The following is a 12,434-nucleotide window of genomic DNA, read 5'->3' as shown; positions in this document are numbered from 1 at the left end:
GGCACTCGCCTCCTCTGCCAAAGCGCAGGTGGCTCAGCAGTCCCTGCTTTAACTGGCGAAGCCACGGGGGCGGCAGCGGGATGGCCACCGCCAGCAGTGGGTGATGTGGGAAGCAAAGGTTGGGGGTGGCCGTCCCCTGCCACTGAGGACCCACGGGACAGTGTGGGGGCGGGCACATTTGTATGAGCTGTCTGGGCCGCTTCCCCTCACGGAGGGGCCTCTCTCCTGCTTCCAAAAGCATGGCCTCTCAGACAGGTCCTCTCCCCACACGACTGCACCCCTTCTTCCCCGCGATGGGCTGCAAGAGGCAGGTGGGGATGGGGGGGCACAGCAGGGGCTGAGCCGGTCCGGGCAGCGGAAGGGACCGGCAGAGCCTCCCGCCACCTCCCATGCAATGGGGTCTCCCCCTCACATCAGTCCTGTCATCCCCTCGCCCTGTCAACAAGGTGGCCCCCACCAGTGCTGGGAAGGCTCCTTCCTACCCCACGGCATGTCCTCCACTCCTGGCATGGCCAGTCCTCGCCCCGGTGGTGGGGATGCTCACTGGTAGCGGGTTTGGCTCTCCATCACGGGGCCACTCCTGTACTCGCTCTCCACTGACTCCAGCTCCGTCTCGAAGCTCTGCAGCCCCCCATCCTCCCCATCCTCCACTGGTTCCAGATGGTTGCCCATGGTGCCGTAGGACTGGTGTGCGGGGGAGGCTGCCGGTGTCAGGCTCAGCTCGGGCTCCTGCAGGACAGTGGCCACGAAGAGCTGCCCCAGGGGGCAGTGGGGGGTCAGGGCCCAGGACAGCAAGGAGGGGTGGCCACGGCAGGGCTGGGGAGGGCTACTCACGTTGGAGTTGGGGGTGGAGGAAACGCTGCTCCGCTCCACATCGTTGAAGGCGCCCTCAGACTGGTCAGACATCTGGGGAGAGGGAGGCCAGGAGGAAACAACGGTTTGGGGGGCCCCAGCTGAAGCCAGGGGTGCAGCCAAGCACCACTTCAGACTCCCCATGGCGAGTGCACCCCAGAGAGCTGAGGAGGGGACGTACTGGGATGAGGGAACAGGACAGGTAGCTGCCTGCACTTACCTGGTAGCTGGAGGGTTTCCGTGGCTGTAGCTTCTTCAGGCAGAGGCCAAAGAAGGAGAAGAAGATGCAGGAGAGGAGGACCACAAAGGTGAAGAGGGTGACAGGGCGGGTGGGACCTAGAGCACAGAGACACTGGGGCAGCACATGAGTCTTCAAGGACCTGCTGCATGTCCAGCTGAGCCCCAGGCTGGTGCCTGTTTTGGGTCTTACAAGCTCTCAACCCCCTTCCCAAAACAGTAGCTGATTGATACCCCCCTCATCTGCCAGGTCTCCAACATCCCTTCCCCCCTCCCCACCCTCCCTGCCCTGCCTAATTCAGGGGTGACACCAGCAGCTTGTCCCCCCAGAATCAGATGTGACCCTCAGCAGTGGCCGGGAGCAGCCCCCAGCTTCCCTACCGAGACGCAGGACGGAGAAGAAGAGCAGCCAGAAGATGCAGAGGATGGGGGCCACCACCACCTGGCTGATGGCGGCAACGTGGAGGCGCTGGTTCAGCTTGGTGGGGATGTACACATAGTAAATGTTGTACCGGTCAACCATGTGCTTGAGCAGCATGTAGAGCAGCCCTGGTGGGAGGAGAGGGGCCATTTAGGGGGAGGACACTGGGGACAGCCAGGGGGCAAGGACAGCAGGGCAGGCCCAGGAGATGATGCCCAAGGGTGCCTTCCTGTACCGTGTGGGAAGCTTGTGCTCCCATGCTGCTGCTGGGGTTGGGACAGGCTGTTCTTTGCATGGCTGGGGGCAGCAGGACCACGAGCATGGGATCATACTCACCGAAGGGGACGATGATGGGGCAGGTGATGCTGTAGGTCATGACGACGGAGAAGATGCAGCAGGTCCAGGCATACTCTAGTCCAAACTGGAACTGGTAGGCTTGGCTCTGGGGCACAACCAACAGCGTCATTACTGCCCGTGCTGCTGCAAAGGCTGCACTTGCTTTTGCACCCTGGCCCACATGATTGCCTCCCCCCATTAGCCCCTACAAGGCCTGGAGAAGTCCCCTCAAGCCTCCCCATAGGACCAAGACAGCCTGAGTTTCCAGCGAGTGCACCCCTGCTGTGCTGGGGGTTGTGTAGGCTCAGGGCTGACCAGAGCCACGTACCCGCTTGACATGGAGCCGCTCAGGCTCAGACTTGGCAAAGCAGAGGCGGGCGGTGTAGACAAGGAGGCCTGGGATGCGGAGCAGCTCCATGGCCGTCCCAATCAAGCTGGAGGTGACGACGTAGTTGACAAAGAAAGCGCCATTGTCCGGGAGGAAAACACACCTGCCCCAGGGATGCAGAGGGTGAGAGGCAGGCAGCCGGAGAGCCACCGGGGGCTGGTGTTGGGTGGTCCTGCTTGCCTGGCAGGTCCAGGAGCTCCCTACTACTCACTGGAACTTGATATCAGCCTCATCCAGAAAGTGGGTGTCGAAGAGCCAGCGGAAAAAAAGGTCCAGGCTGGAGGGAGGAGAATAGAAGCAGTTCAGAAAGAGGGGGAGTTACAGAACAGTTGGGGGGGCACCCTGCGGGTGCACGCTTTCCCCTGCCCTGGGTGGGCAAGACCCTCTGGACCCTACACTGTCAGAGCAGCCCCTTCTGCCACACAGGACCACTGCCACATGGGTGCTCGCCTCCCGGACGGTCCACACCGCCGCAGCCGGGGCTGCGCAGATCCCAGACCTGGTCCTTTCAGGGTCTGCTAAGGGCTGACCCCAAGCAGGGCAGGGTGCCACCACCACCCTTGGGTCAGCTGTGGCAGCCGGGCAAGCTGCTCTGCTCCCCTCCGCAGGGAAGCTGTCTGTCCGTGACCATCTGGGAGCAGTGAGGCATGGCTAAAGAGCCAGTGTTCCTTCCCAGGGCCAGCTGTGTTTCAGCAGTGGTGCACCCCTGGCCCCCTGGGGGTGGCCGGCGGGGGGCAAGGGTGCCCTCCTGGCTGCCGGGGAGCAGGGAGAGCAGTGCAGCAGGGTGGTCTGTACCTGCTCAGCCCCAGTGAGGGCAGGATGATGACCATGAACACCAGGAAGAAAAAGCACTTGTGCATGGTGAGCTGATTTTCACTGGACCTGCAGAGGGGAGTCAAGAGGAGAACGTTGCACTTTTCCGAGGGGGAGAGGTTGGGATGGGTCTCGCTTCTCACCGAGGAGTTATTCCCAACCCCAGGAAGCCACGCGCATTTGATGTGTGCATCTACTGCCACCTTGCAAAGTTTCTCCCAGGCTGGGGAGAGTCACCATGAGCAATGTGCTGTAGTGAAAGCTCTTGTCCTCCCAGCCTCTCACCTCCTTCATCCCTGCCCTCTGCTACCACCCTTGCTGGTGCAGACACCCACCAGGAGGCAGCTGGGTGTCTACATCAGGGTTCAGGAGCCCCCATTTCCCCCAGGAAAAGGAAGGGAGGTGATGTTAAAGCTCCTGTAAGGTCTCAGCAGACCAGGCACTGGGGTTGGGGCTGGTGGACGGTCAAGACAGAGAAAGCACATTGTAGGAGCTTTGCTGGGAGACTCTGAGCGTCCTTGGCCTTGGAGGGCTGGGAGCACCGCTGGGATGCGCCATCCAAGGCAGGACCACGGCCCTGCCGCTGCCAGTTCACTGTCACAGCATCCCTTTCACAAACTCCTTCAGAGCCATCTTAAAACCAGCTCTGCCTGCCTTTGCCAGCAGCCTGGAAGTGTGCAGGGCTACGGCAAGGAAACGGCTCCTTCGGGCATGGACTTGGGGCTCTTTCCATGGAGAGCACCACCCATCTGGTTCGGGGGGGGTGGGGTGGGGGGTGTCTGCCGCTCCACTACTGCAGGTTGGGTCCCACCAGTCCTACCGAGGTTCCTCCCACCCACCGCAGCCCTGGGGCAGTATGGGGGCCAGCCCCCTTACCTTGTCCAGTGTGACTCGAAGAATGCCGAGTAGTAGACAAGAAAGGGCAGGAAGACAGAGAAGGCCCAGAGCAGCAGTGTGGGGAAGAACTGAGTGATGATGGGGTTCTGCAAGAGGAGAGATGCCAGACACCCCCTCAGGAGCCTGCCAGAGCTCAGCCATGCCGGAGGCAGCTCCCTGGGCCTCCTGGCACAGGATGGTGTGTGCAACGGGCAGGTGGGGGCATCCCCTCCCTGAGCAGGGGCGTTTGTTTCAGGAGATAAGAGCTTGAGGCTAGCCAAAGGCACCACGGGCACGCTCTGAGCCGCAGTGCCCACCCAACAGCTCACAGGTCAATCAGCAGGAAGGAGATGTGCTGCTGGCAGCTCCTAACATCTCCTGGAGCTCTTCCCACCCCTATCATCTCGCACAGACACCAACGTGCCCTCCTCCATGGACACCAGCGGCAAAGCTCAGGTTTACACAGGTGCCCCAGGGCTCTGCCACTGGAAACACGACAAGAAGGGGATGGATGGCAAGCAGGGGCATGGCCACTCCTTGCCTCTTATCGATGCCCATCGTGTGGTTCGTCTTCTTGGGCCAGTGTAGAGCTGGTGCCCCACCCCGTCACGGACAAGCCTGGAAATGGAGACCCTTTGGGAAAACTGGCATAGGGCCCCAGGGACTACCTTGAGGCTCTCCACAGGGTGTGTGACATTGAACATGTCCATAGTGTTGACGATGATGGCTGGTGTGGTGAGGAAGAAGAGAAGGACGAAGAGGCAGATATTAAGGAGGATGAACCGTACCCACCAGGATGTGCCACGGACTGATAAATTCTCCCTGTGAGAGGAAAGCACAACTCAGACATGGTGTGGAGGAAAAGCCATGTGTCCTGGGCCTCCCACCCCAGCTCCCCGAACCTCTGCCTCCCACCACCCACACCAACCTTCCCGGCAGCCATTGCTCACCCTCTCCCCATCCCCGCGCTGCTGCACTGTCACCTGCAGAGCCCCCAGGACCACCGAGTGGCTGCAGGGGAGTCTGTACCACCAGAAGGTTTTGGAGTCAGGCTGGAGAAATCAGAGCCTGGCCAGCACCCCAAACGTCTCCTGACCAAGCCCTGCCACCCATGAGGTGATCACTCCAGTCACCCCTGCTGACTTCTGCCATGGCTACAGGAGAGATTGTCAGCCCCTGTCACCCTGGGAAAGTGCCCTATAGACATGGGCACAGGTTCCCTACAGCTACATGGGCTGCCTATAGGTACAGGCATGGGCTGCCTATAGGAACAGGCATGGGTTCTCCCTGGCTGCTCGCCCCCCTTCCTCCCACCGCAGAGGTTCACCAGATGATATCGCTGGGTGCAGGGGCATAGTGAACACCCCAGTGGTGTGACTTGACCACGGTGGTGACAGAGGACTGCTGAGGGTGCTTGCGGCACTGGATGTGGCTGTAGTCCTTCAAAATCCTGCAGGAGGAGGGAGCCGGGGGTCAGGTCAAAACCAAGGGTTCAGGACCCCCTGCCCACTTCTTGTGAGACCCTTCCCACAGCACCAACAGAGCGGCCATCGCCGCAGGTGACAGTGGCACAGAGAAGACAGACCCATCATCTGGCTTGGGCTGGAGAAGCTGGCGAGGTGCCCCAGTTCCCCAGCAGCAGTGGATGTCCCCGTGCCTGTTGCACGAGAGGCACTCACACAGCTGTCATTCGCTCATCCTGGAAGGTGACGAAGGCCATGTCAAGCCGCTTGAGTGTGATGCGGTTGCGCTCAGCATTGAACTCATCCGTGAGCTTCTCCTCCAGCTCCCCGTAGTACTGCTCGGCGTCTACCTGCGGAAGCAGCCGGGGCTGTGCCACGCTGGTGGGGCTGGGGCACGGGCAAGCTGCCGTACTCGGCCGTGGTGGGGATGTGCTGCCTGCAGCCCTGCCCCCACCCTCCTACCTACCTGCTCAAAGCCACAGAAGCGGCAGCAGAAGATGCGGGCGCAAGGGTGGGTTTTGATCATGATCTTCCCTTCTTTCTGCGCCTTGGTGGTGAAGTAAAGCCGCCCCTTCATTGCCTTGCGCCTACCGGGAAGCCAGCGGGGGTGAGGGTCATTTGGGGAGCAGCAGACAGACAGACAGACCGGGTCCCTCAGCACGGTGGGCAGGAGCAGTACGCCCATCTGCAGAGGCAACGGGGACCTGCACGCACTCACCTCTCTGCATCCAGCTTCATCAGCTTGCGCACATCAAAGCAGAACTGGACATTGGTGACGGTGCAGCTGGGATAAGCCTCGCTGTGGGGACAGGGACATGGTAGAACCAGGAGCTGGGGGACGGGGACAGCCCCTGCCACCCACCTGCCAGCCACCCGGCAAGGCTGCGGCACACCGCTACTCACTGGAAATGCTTGATGATAAGGGAAGGGTCTGTGATCTCCTTGGGGATGTGGGTAACCATCAGTGTCCGGGCAACCTGGGGGAGAGGGAGGGGCAGAAGGGGTGGGTGGACAGAGGGTCTGTGGGACATCTCGCTGCTACCCTGCTTGCCCAGCCACTGGGAAGGCAGAAGGGAGCCTGGCACCACCTGCCACCCTGGAGACTGGTCAGCACAGATGTCCCCAATGCCCACTCCCAGACCCCGGGGCACAGATGGACACTGCCGCTTCCCAGACGGACACAGCAGAGCTTCAATGTCGAGAGACCAGGCAGCAAGAGAGAGAGAGCTGCCTCCAGGCTGCCAGGCTTTCTCCAGAAGCTGGAGAAAACCAGCCATATCTTTCCCTGCCTGCCCACTCCCAGGCTGTTTATAAAGCTCTCCCTACCTTCTGGGACCACCTTTTCCATAAAGCACAAAGTTGTCCATTAGCACCAAACAAGGCAGGGCTGGAGCAGGGGTGGTTGCTCACCTTCTCATTCTCTCTGTATTCAAGGTGGACAGAGTGATGAGCCATGCAGAGGACGGTGAGGATGAAATAGATGAGGGCGAAGATGCTGTGCAGCCACAGGAGACGGTCCCTGGAGGAGGGGAAGAGGGGATCAGTGAGTGCTGTGGCAGGCAGACCTGCCTGGGGCTCAGCATCTCACCCACGACCACCACCACCACCCAGCAGGAGCTCCCTGAGCCAGCTGCTGGACCCCCACCCTAGGGATGTGAGGGGCAGCATCCAGGGTGTTTGCTGAGATATTACAGGTATGAGGCTGCCTTCAGCTGGCAGTGGGGTGAGGCGAGCGGTGCCAGCGTGCTGGTCGCTGTGGCTGTGCTCACGCGTGGTGCAGACAGATAGGAGAGCTACCATGAGCAGCATGCTTCTCCCGTGGAGCCGTCCCCATCCCCAGCACGGGGCTGTGGTGAGTGCCATGCCTGGGTGCTCCCAGCAGTGCCCACCACAGCGGCAGCACCCACAGCCCCCCCAAGACACGGGAGCCACATACTGGGTTGGGATGTTGGCGATGGTCGTCCGACCAAAGTGGGTGGGATTGTGTCCTGCAGGGGAAGAGGAGAAGTGGGAGGTTAGAGGAATCCAGTGCAGATCCATGCTCACAGGGTTAGTGGCTCTGGTCTTTGCTCCCTCTTTCCATCTCCTAGGTCCCCACCAAGCCCCCACTGCCTTGAAGCTGCCTGCCTTTTGCGTTCCCCTGTCCCACGGCTGATGGTGGGTTCCTGCTCACGTGGGGCCTCCTGACAGAGGAGTTCTGCACTCCATCCCAGCGGCACAGTGCTCGCCCTGAGGCTGGGGGAGCTTGCACCACACTCCTGAGCCACCCCATGACTGGGGAAGCACCTACCCAGGAGGTCCCCCGAGAAGTTGACAGGCAGGATGACAGCCACGGAGAGCACACAGACCAGCATCAGCAGGACCAGGAGGTGCCGCTGGAAGGAGAGGTAGGTGGTGGCGTCGATCCCACACTTGCTCTGAATCTCCTCGTCCCTGGGGGAGAGGCGGGTGGGGGTGAGCACTGGTGGTGCCTTCCCACCACCTCCCACCCTGGGGACACTGGCTGCTCCAGCCTCACACAACCCACACCAACTCATGGCATCCTGCGTGTGGCACATGAGGTCTGGGCACAGAGGGAATGAGGGGCAGAAACAGCCCTCGGGCTGCCTTTCCATTCAGGACCGGCTCCTACCAGAAGAGGTAGAAGCCCTTTTCTTTGGGACAGGATCCAGGTGCAGGAGGAAACACAGAGGTGAGCCCTCTGCTTTCTCTCCAGAGGGGATGTTTTAAGAGGGGTCTCCTCTGCCGCTGCTCCCAGCAGCTCCAGGTGATGGGCCACCACCTGTGGGCACTGTCTCCCGAGGGGCTGGCAGCGGTGGGGCACGGCCGTGATGCTGAGGACACACACTTACTTCATCTGGTAGATAGAAATGAGCCAGGAGCAGAATCCCTGGAAGGGAAAAGAGTTGGAATGAGCTGGGGGTGACCACCCCCACCTCCCCAGCTGAGAGTCACGGCATGACCCGTGCTGGGGACACACGCAGAGATGCTGTGGTGCCTGGGACCGGGGAGCAAACGGAGGCAGTGACCAAGGCAGCCCAGCGATGCCAAACCCAGTGGCTTGTCTGCAGCGGTGGCAAAGCCTTAGGAGGTGTAGAAGAATGGCTGCAGAAGCGTGGCCTTAGAATCTCTGAAGATCTGATAGGCCTGTAATCAGAATGGTGCTGAAGTTGCTGTGCTGAAGTTAACAAGAAAGGTAGCCTTGAGCTATTCATGAATCCTGAGACCAAGTAATTATGTTGTGCCAACAGGCCGTGGCTGTAACAAGCTACAGCTGCTGGGAAAGCAGGTGCAGGGCCGAGAAAGATAGGGACCGGTATGGGAAAGTAGGGAGTAACAAACTACAAGGCTGAAGCACAGCAACACAATTAGCTACATGGATAGAATGCTTATTTTAGTCATGCTAATTAGGGGTGTGAGAACTGCGCGTGTTTAGAGACTACTAGCCAATTATATTTCTGCTTTACGAATATGCATGTGTATCGGTTCTATATAAGTAGTGCTAGAAACTAATAAAGTTGAGCAAGATGCATAACTCATATTGAGCGTCTTCTTGACTCCGGCAAACCCTTCTTCCAACAAGGAGGAGTGGGAAACATGGGCCAATTCTGTAACAGGCTCCTGGCTTCCAGCAGCTCCTCCTCTGCCCCTTCCCTGACAGTCCCTAACACGCAACGTGCTTTTTTGTCCACTGCCAAGCGCTGAGCCGGCACCGCTATAGAGTGATACAGGACTATGTAAGAGCTCGTGTAATAGCTCATTCCCTGTCACTACGTATGCAACTTTAGGGTTTTTCTCCCCTACACATTATGTTTTACCGACATCAGAGTTCATGCAAGTTCAAGGTCCCTTTGCAGTCCTCCTGGCCATGGCTGTGCCAAATAACACTCAGCCATCTGGCCTTTCCTCTTCGCCCCTTTCCGGAGGGTTTATGCTGACCTTGGATGGGAGAGATGCCAGGCAGCACCCTGTGGGATCCCCTTACCCTGCCCTTCAAGAGCTGGCAGTTTCTTTCTCCTCTCCATACCCTGGCTTTACCTCTTCCAGGACCTTCCCTCCTACCGAACAACTCGGCTTCATCTGATCGACCACAGCAGGAAGCTTTGGAGATGCAGGCATCCCTGCATCCCCGACAGCTCTGTGGGAGCCGGACACCCCCTTAGCACAGCCAGGCTGAATCCCCTCATAAACCCAACTCCGGGGCTCTGCTCTGAAGAACCATGCCCAGGAGGTTGTCTGTGCAGACCCCAAGCTCCCTGGGCTGTAATTTCTTGGGTTTTCCAGAAACCCTCCTGAAAAAACAGCATTTACTGGCTGATTCCCAATTCTCTAGGATCCCCACCTGCAGGAGAGAGGTCGCACACTGCAGTCAATAGCTTGGCTATTCATCTCAGGGAAAAATCCTGTGCCTGCTCCTGGGAATTTATGATGGTAACAGGAATTTGTCAGGCTGCTTTTATGGCAACTTCATCCTCCAAACCCGCTGCTGGAGGGATGCTCCAGTGCTTCCCCACAGAGAAGAGCCCCCAGCAGGAGTTTGGCCAAGCTCCCCCTCAATGGATACAGACACCAAAACTTTATTTAGCTCTCCTGCCACATTCTTGCCTTCTCCAGCAAGCATTTTCTATCCTCAGCGTCCATCAGCCCTACAAACCCCCTGGCAGGTTTCCTGTTCCTGAGGTATGAAGAAAAATCCAGTAATTGCTTTTAGGCTCTCTACAAATTTATCCTCCAAACTGCTCTTTTCCCTGCCTTAGTGTATTTTACATCTTGTCTACATTTGGGAACAGCTTGAGTTTTAAAAGAATGTCTTCTTATTTCTGGTAATCTCCCTTAATCTGTTCTTTAGCCGTGCAGGCTTTCCCTGTGGTCTTTCTCACTTATTTTTTGATGAGCAATATACATTTGCCCAGAGCATCTAGTACTGAGCCCTTAAACAGGCTTCCTGCCACTTGCAAGGATTTTGCCTCTTTACCTTTCCTGCCTAGTTTTTTTTTTTTTTAATAAGTTATGCCGTTTTTCTCATAGTCATACCAGTAACTGATTTTTGAGCTTTTGCTGCCAAAAAAAGAGAAAGAAACAAGACAGCAAAATGTGTCCATCTGTGCTTGTTTCCAGAAAAGCCTGGTTTATGCTCAGTGTGGTAGAGAGAAACAAAGGATGACTTTAAAGCCCCCACAGCAGAGGAGGAGGTGTGATCCAGGGGACTCTGTCCTGACAGGACCAGAAAGATCCCTGTGAGCATGCAGTGAGGCTCTGGCCGTGCATCCCACTAGGTCCCTGCAGCCAGCAGGGATGGCCACACAGGTGGGAGATGCTCATCCTGGTGGGAGCATCCCCTCCAAGGTGCCGTTCAAAGTAGATGCCTCAAAACAAGCCAGGCCAAAGAGACCCTCCAGCTTTCACAGGAATACCCCGCTGCTAAAGGGTGCTAAGCAGGAAAACCTTGTCCTGGATGGTTTAATTACTCCCATTTAACTTCTGACCTGGGTTTCTGGTGAAGAGCAGCGTGGGCTGGGCCAGGATGAGCCCAGATTGGGCTCCTGCTGCCACAGCCACTGGCACTCACCACATCCTTGTTGTCGGCGTCCAGGGGGCTGCTCTCCGATGGGGACTTCTCCTTCTCGCTCTGCTCTCCGTAGAAAAGCGATGTCAGACTTTGAGTGAGGGGAGCAGCGGAGAGGTGAGGCAGGAGAGAAGCAGCAGACAGGAGAGGATGAGTACCCTCGGAGAAGCTTCTCCTAGGGCAGCAGCCCAGCACTGGGGCTGGACCAGTGACTACTGCTGGGCTCGAGGCAGGGGCTGCATCTTGCTGCCGCCATGCCAACAAGTTCCCACAGCTTCTCTGTGGCCCTGGCCCGTGGCAGGGTGGCTCATGGAGAATTGACCAGGACAAGTGACTACTGAACCAGTTTTTCTCTATTCCCCTGGTTTCAGCCCTCTCAAATGGCATTACAGTAGAAAGGAACATCATGAGAGCTTGCATTTTAGTCTCAATTGCCCCCTTGACCTCCCCGGTGAAGGCAAACATCACCTGTCCTTTGCCAGACTCGGCTGCAGAGCCCAAGGCCCAGAGGAGCTGGAGAGAGAAGGCGGCAGGAGGGGGCCTTTTACAGAGTTTGCTCCTGGGGGCTGCCCAGCCTTGCAGAGACCCCTCCTGTGTGCACCTGCCTCCACAAAGAAAGATGCTCTGCTGTCCAGGGCAAGCTGTGCTCTGGCAGGCAGGCATCTGCGGGCGGCAAAGCCCGCCTGGAATTCTGGTCTGGGCTCTACTTTCACCAGGACACCGGTATTTTTTGTATATTTATGGTCTATTTAGGATTCTGCACCTAGCCCAAAGGATGAGCCAGGCAAGCTGCCTTGGTGATATGAGGAACAGTGTTATTGCTGTGTCTCCCTCTGCCACTCGCTGGCCCTGCTCATCCCAAGAGACCGTAGGGGGAGGGGCAGCAGCTCTGTCCCCACTCGAAAGCAGCTCTTGGTTCTCTGACCTTCCCAGGACGGTGCCCTCCCTGGCACCGAGAGCACCGTCATCAGAGGGAATCAAAGCTGGCCTGGGCTTTCCCTCTCCCTGTGGTGAATGGTGCCTGTGCCTCCATGGGCAACTGCAGCCAGAGCATTCCTGGTGGGGAGGAAGGGCAGGAACATCTGCTGAGCTTCTCCATGGGCCACCCCACAGTATCAGCCCTCGTGCCATCCCTTTTGGAGAGGCTGGAGCCACCACCCACCCACAATGGCCCCGCATCCTCCTCACCTATCATTGTCCATCAGCAGTGCCAGGCGCCCATAGTCCCAAGCCGCTTTCCGAAGGCAGGAAAAGACCAGGAGGAGAAGCTGGAAGAAGAAGCAAGAGGAGAGGTGAAAGGCTTTGCCACAGGGTCTTTTGCTATTGGGTCTCTTCACATTGCTCCTTTCTGTTTTCTAACTCATGAGCCCAAGCTCATGCCACTCTTGCCTCAGGCCAAACTGCTCCTGCTCCATGATCTTGCCAGTGCTGCCCACCATGACATGGGCAATGCTCTTGGTTCCCTGCACTCACCTCCATTCC

At 58.3% G+C, this 12,434-nt stretch overlaps 1 protein-coding gene across 4 annotated transcripts in view; it reads right to left on the bottom strand.

Moving 5' to 3' along the window:
* TMEM63C (transmembrane protein 63C) overlaps positions 1-12,434 on the bottom strand; it is a 33,027-nt gene continuing 20,593 nt past the window's right edge. For all 4 annotated transcript variants that reach the window (XM_040602191.1, XM_040602189.1, XM_040602190.1 and 1 more), the window contains exons 4-24: positions 12,141-12,220; positions 10,956-11,043; positions 8,239-8,276; positions 7,677-7,819; positions 7,323-7,374; positions 6,797-6,905; positions 6,290-6,363; positions 6,105-6,185; positions 5,853-5,973; positions 5,603-5,736; positions 5,251-5,373; positions 4,592-4,745; positions 3,924-4,030; positions 3,030-3,116; positions 2,446-2,511; positions 2,175-2,337; positions 1,847-1,952; positions 1,471-1,638; positions 1,073-1,188; positions 835-906; positions 1-753 (exon numbers count right to left, since the gene is read on the bottom strand). In XM_040602191.1, the coding sequence (XP_040458125.1) occupies positions 541-753; positions 835-906; positions 1,073-1,188; positions 1,471-1,638; positions 1,847-1,952; positions 2,175-2,337; positions 2,446-2,511; positions 3,030-3,116; positions 3,924-4,030; positions 4,592-4,745; positions 5,251-5,373; positions 5,603-5,736; positions 5,853-5,973; positions 6,105-6,185; positions 6,290-6,363; positions 6,797-6,905; positions 7,323-7,374; positions 7,677-7,819; positions 8,239-8,276; positions 10,956-11,043; positions 12,141-12,220 (2,295 nt within the window). In that variant the 3' untranslated portion in view covers positions 1-540. The remainder of the gene's footprint in view (positions 754-834; positions 907-1,072; positions 1,189-1,470; positions 1,639-1,846; positions 1,953-2,174; positions 2,338-2,445; positions 2,512-3,029; positions 3,117-3,923; positions 4,031-4,591; positions 4,746-5,250; positions 5,374-5,602; positions 5,737-5,852; positions 5,974-6,104; positions 6,186-6,289; positions 6,364-6,796; positions 6,906-7,322; positions 7,375-7,676; positions 7,820-8,238; positions 8,277-10,955; positions 11,044-12,140; positions 12,221-12,434) is intronic.

Source organism: Falco naumanni, chromosome 7, assembly GCF_017639655.2.
Source record: "Falco naumanni isolate bFalNau1 chromosome 7, bFalNau1.pat, whole genome shotgun sequence".
Lineage (NCBI taxonomy): Eukaryota > Metazoa > Chordata > Aves > Falconiformes > Falconidae > Falco > Falco naumanni.
This window is presented reverse-complemented; position numbering and strand designations above follow the sequence as displayed.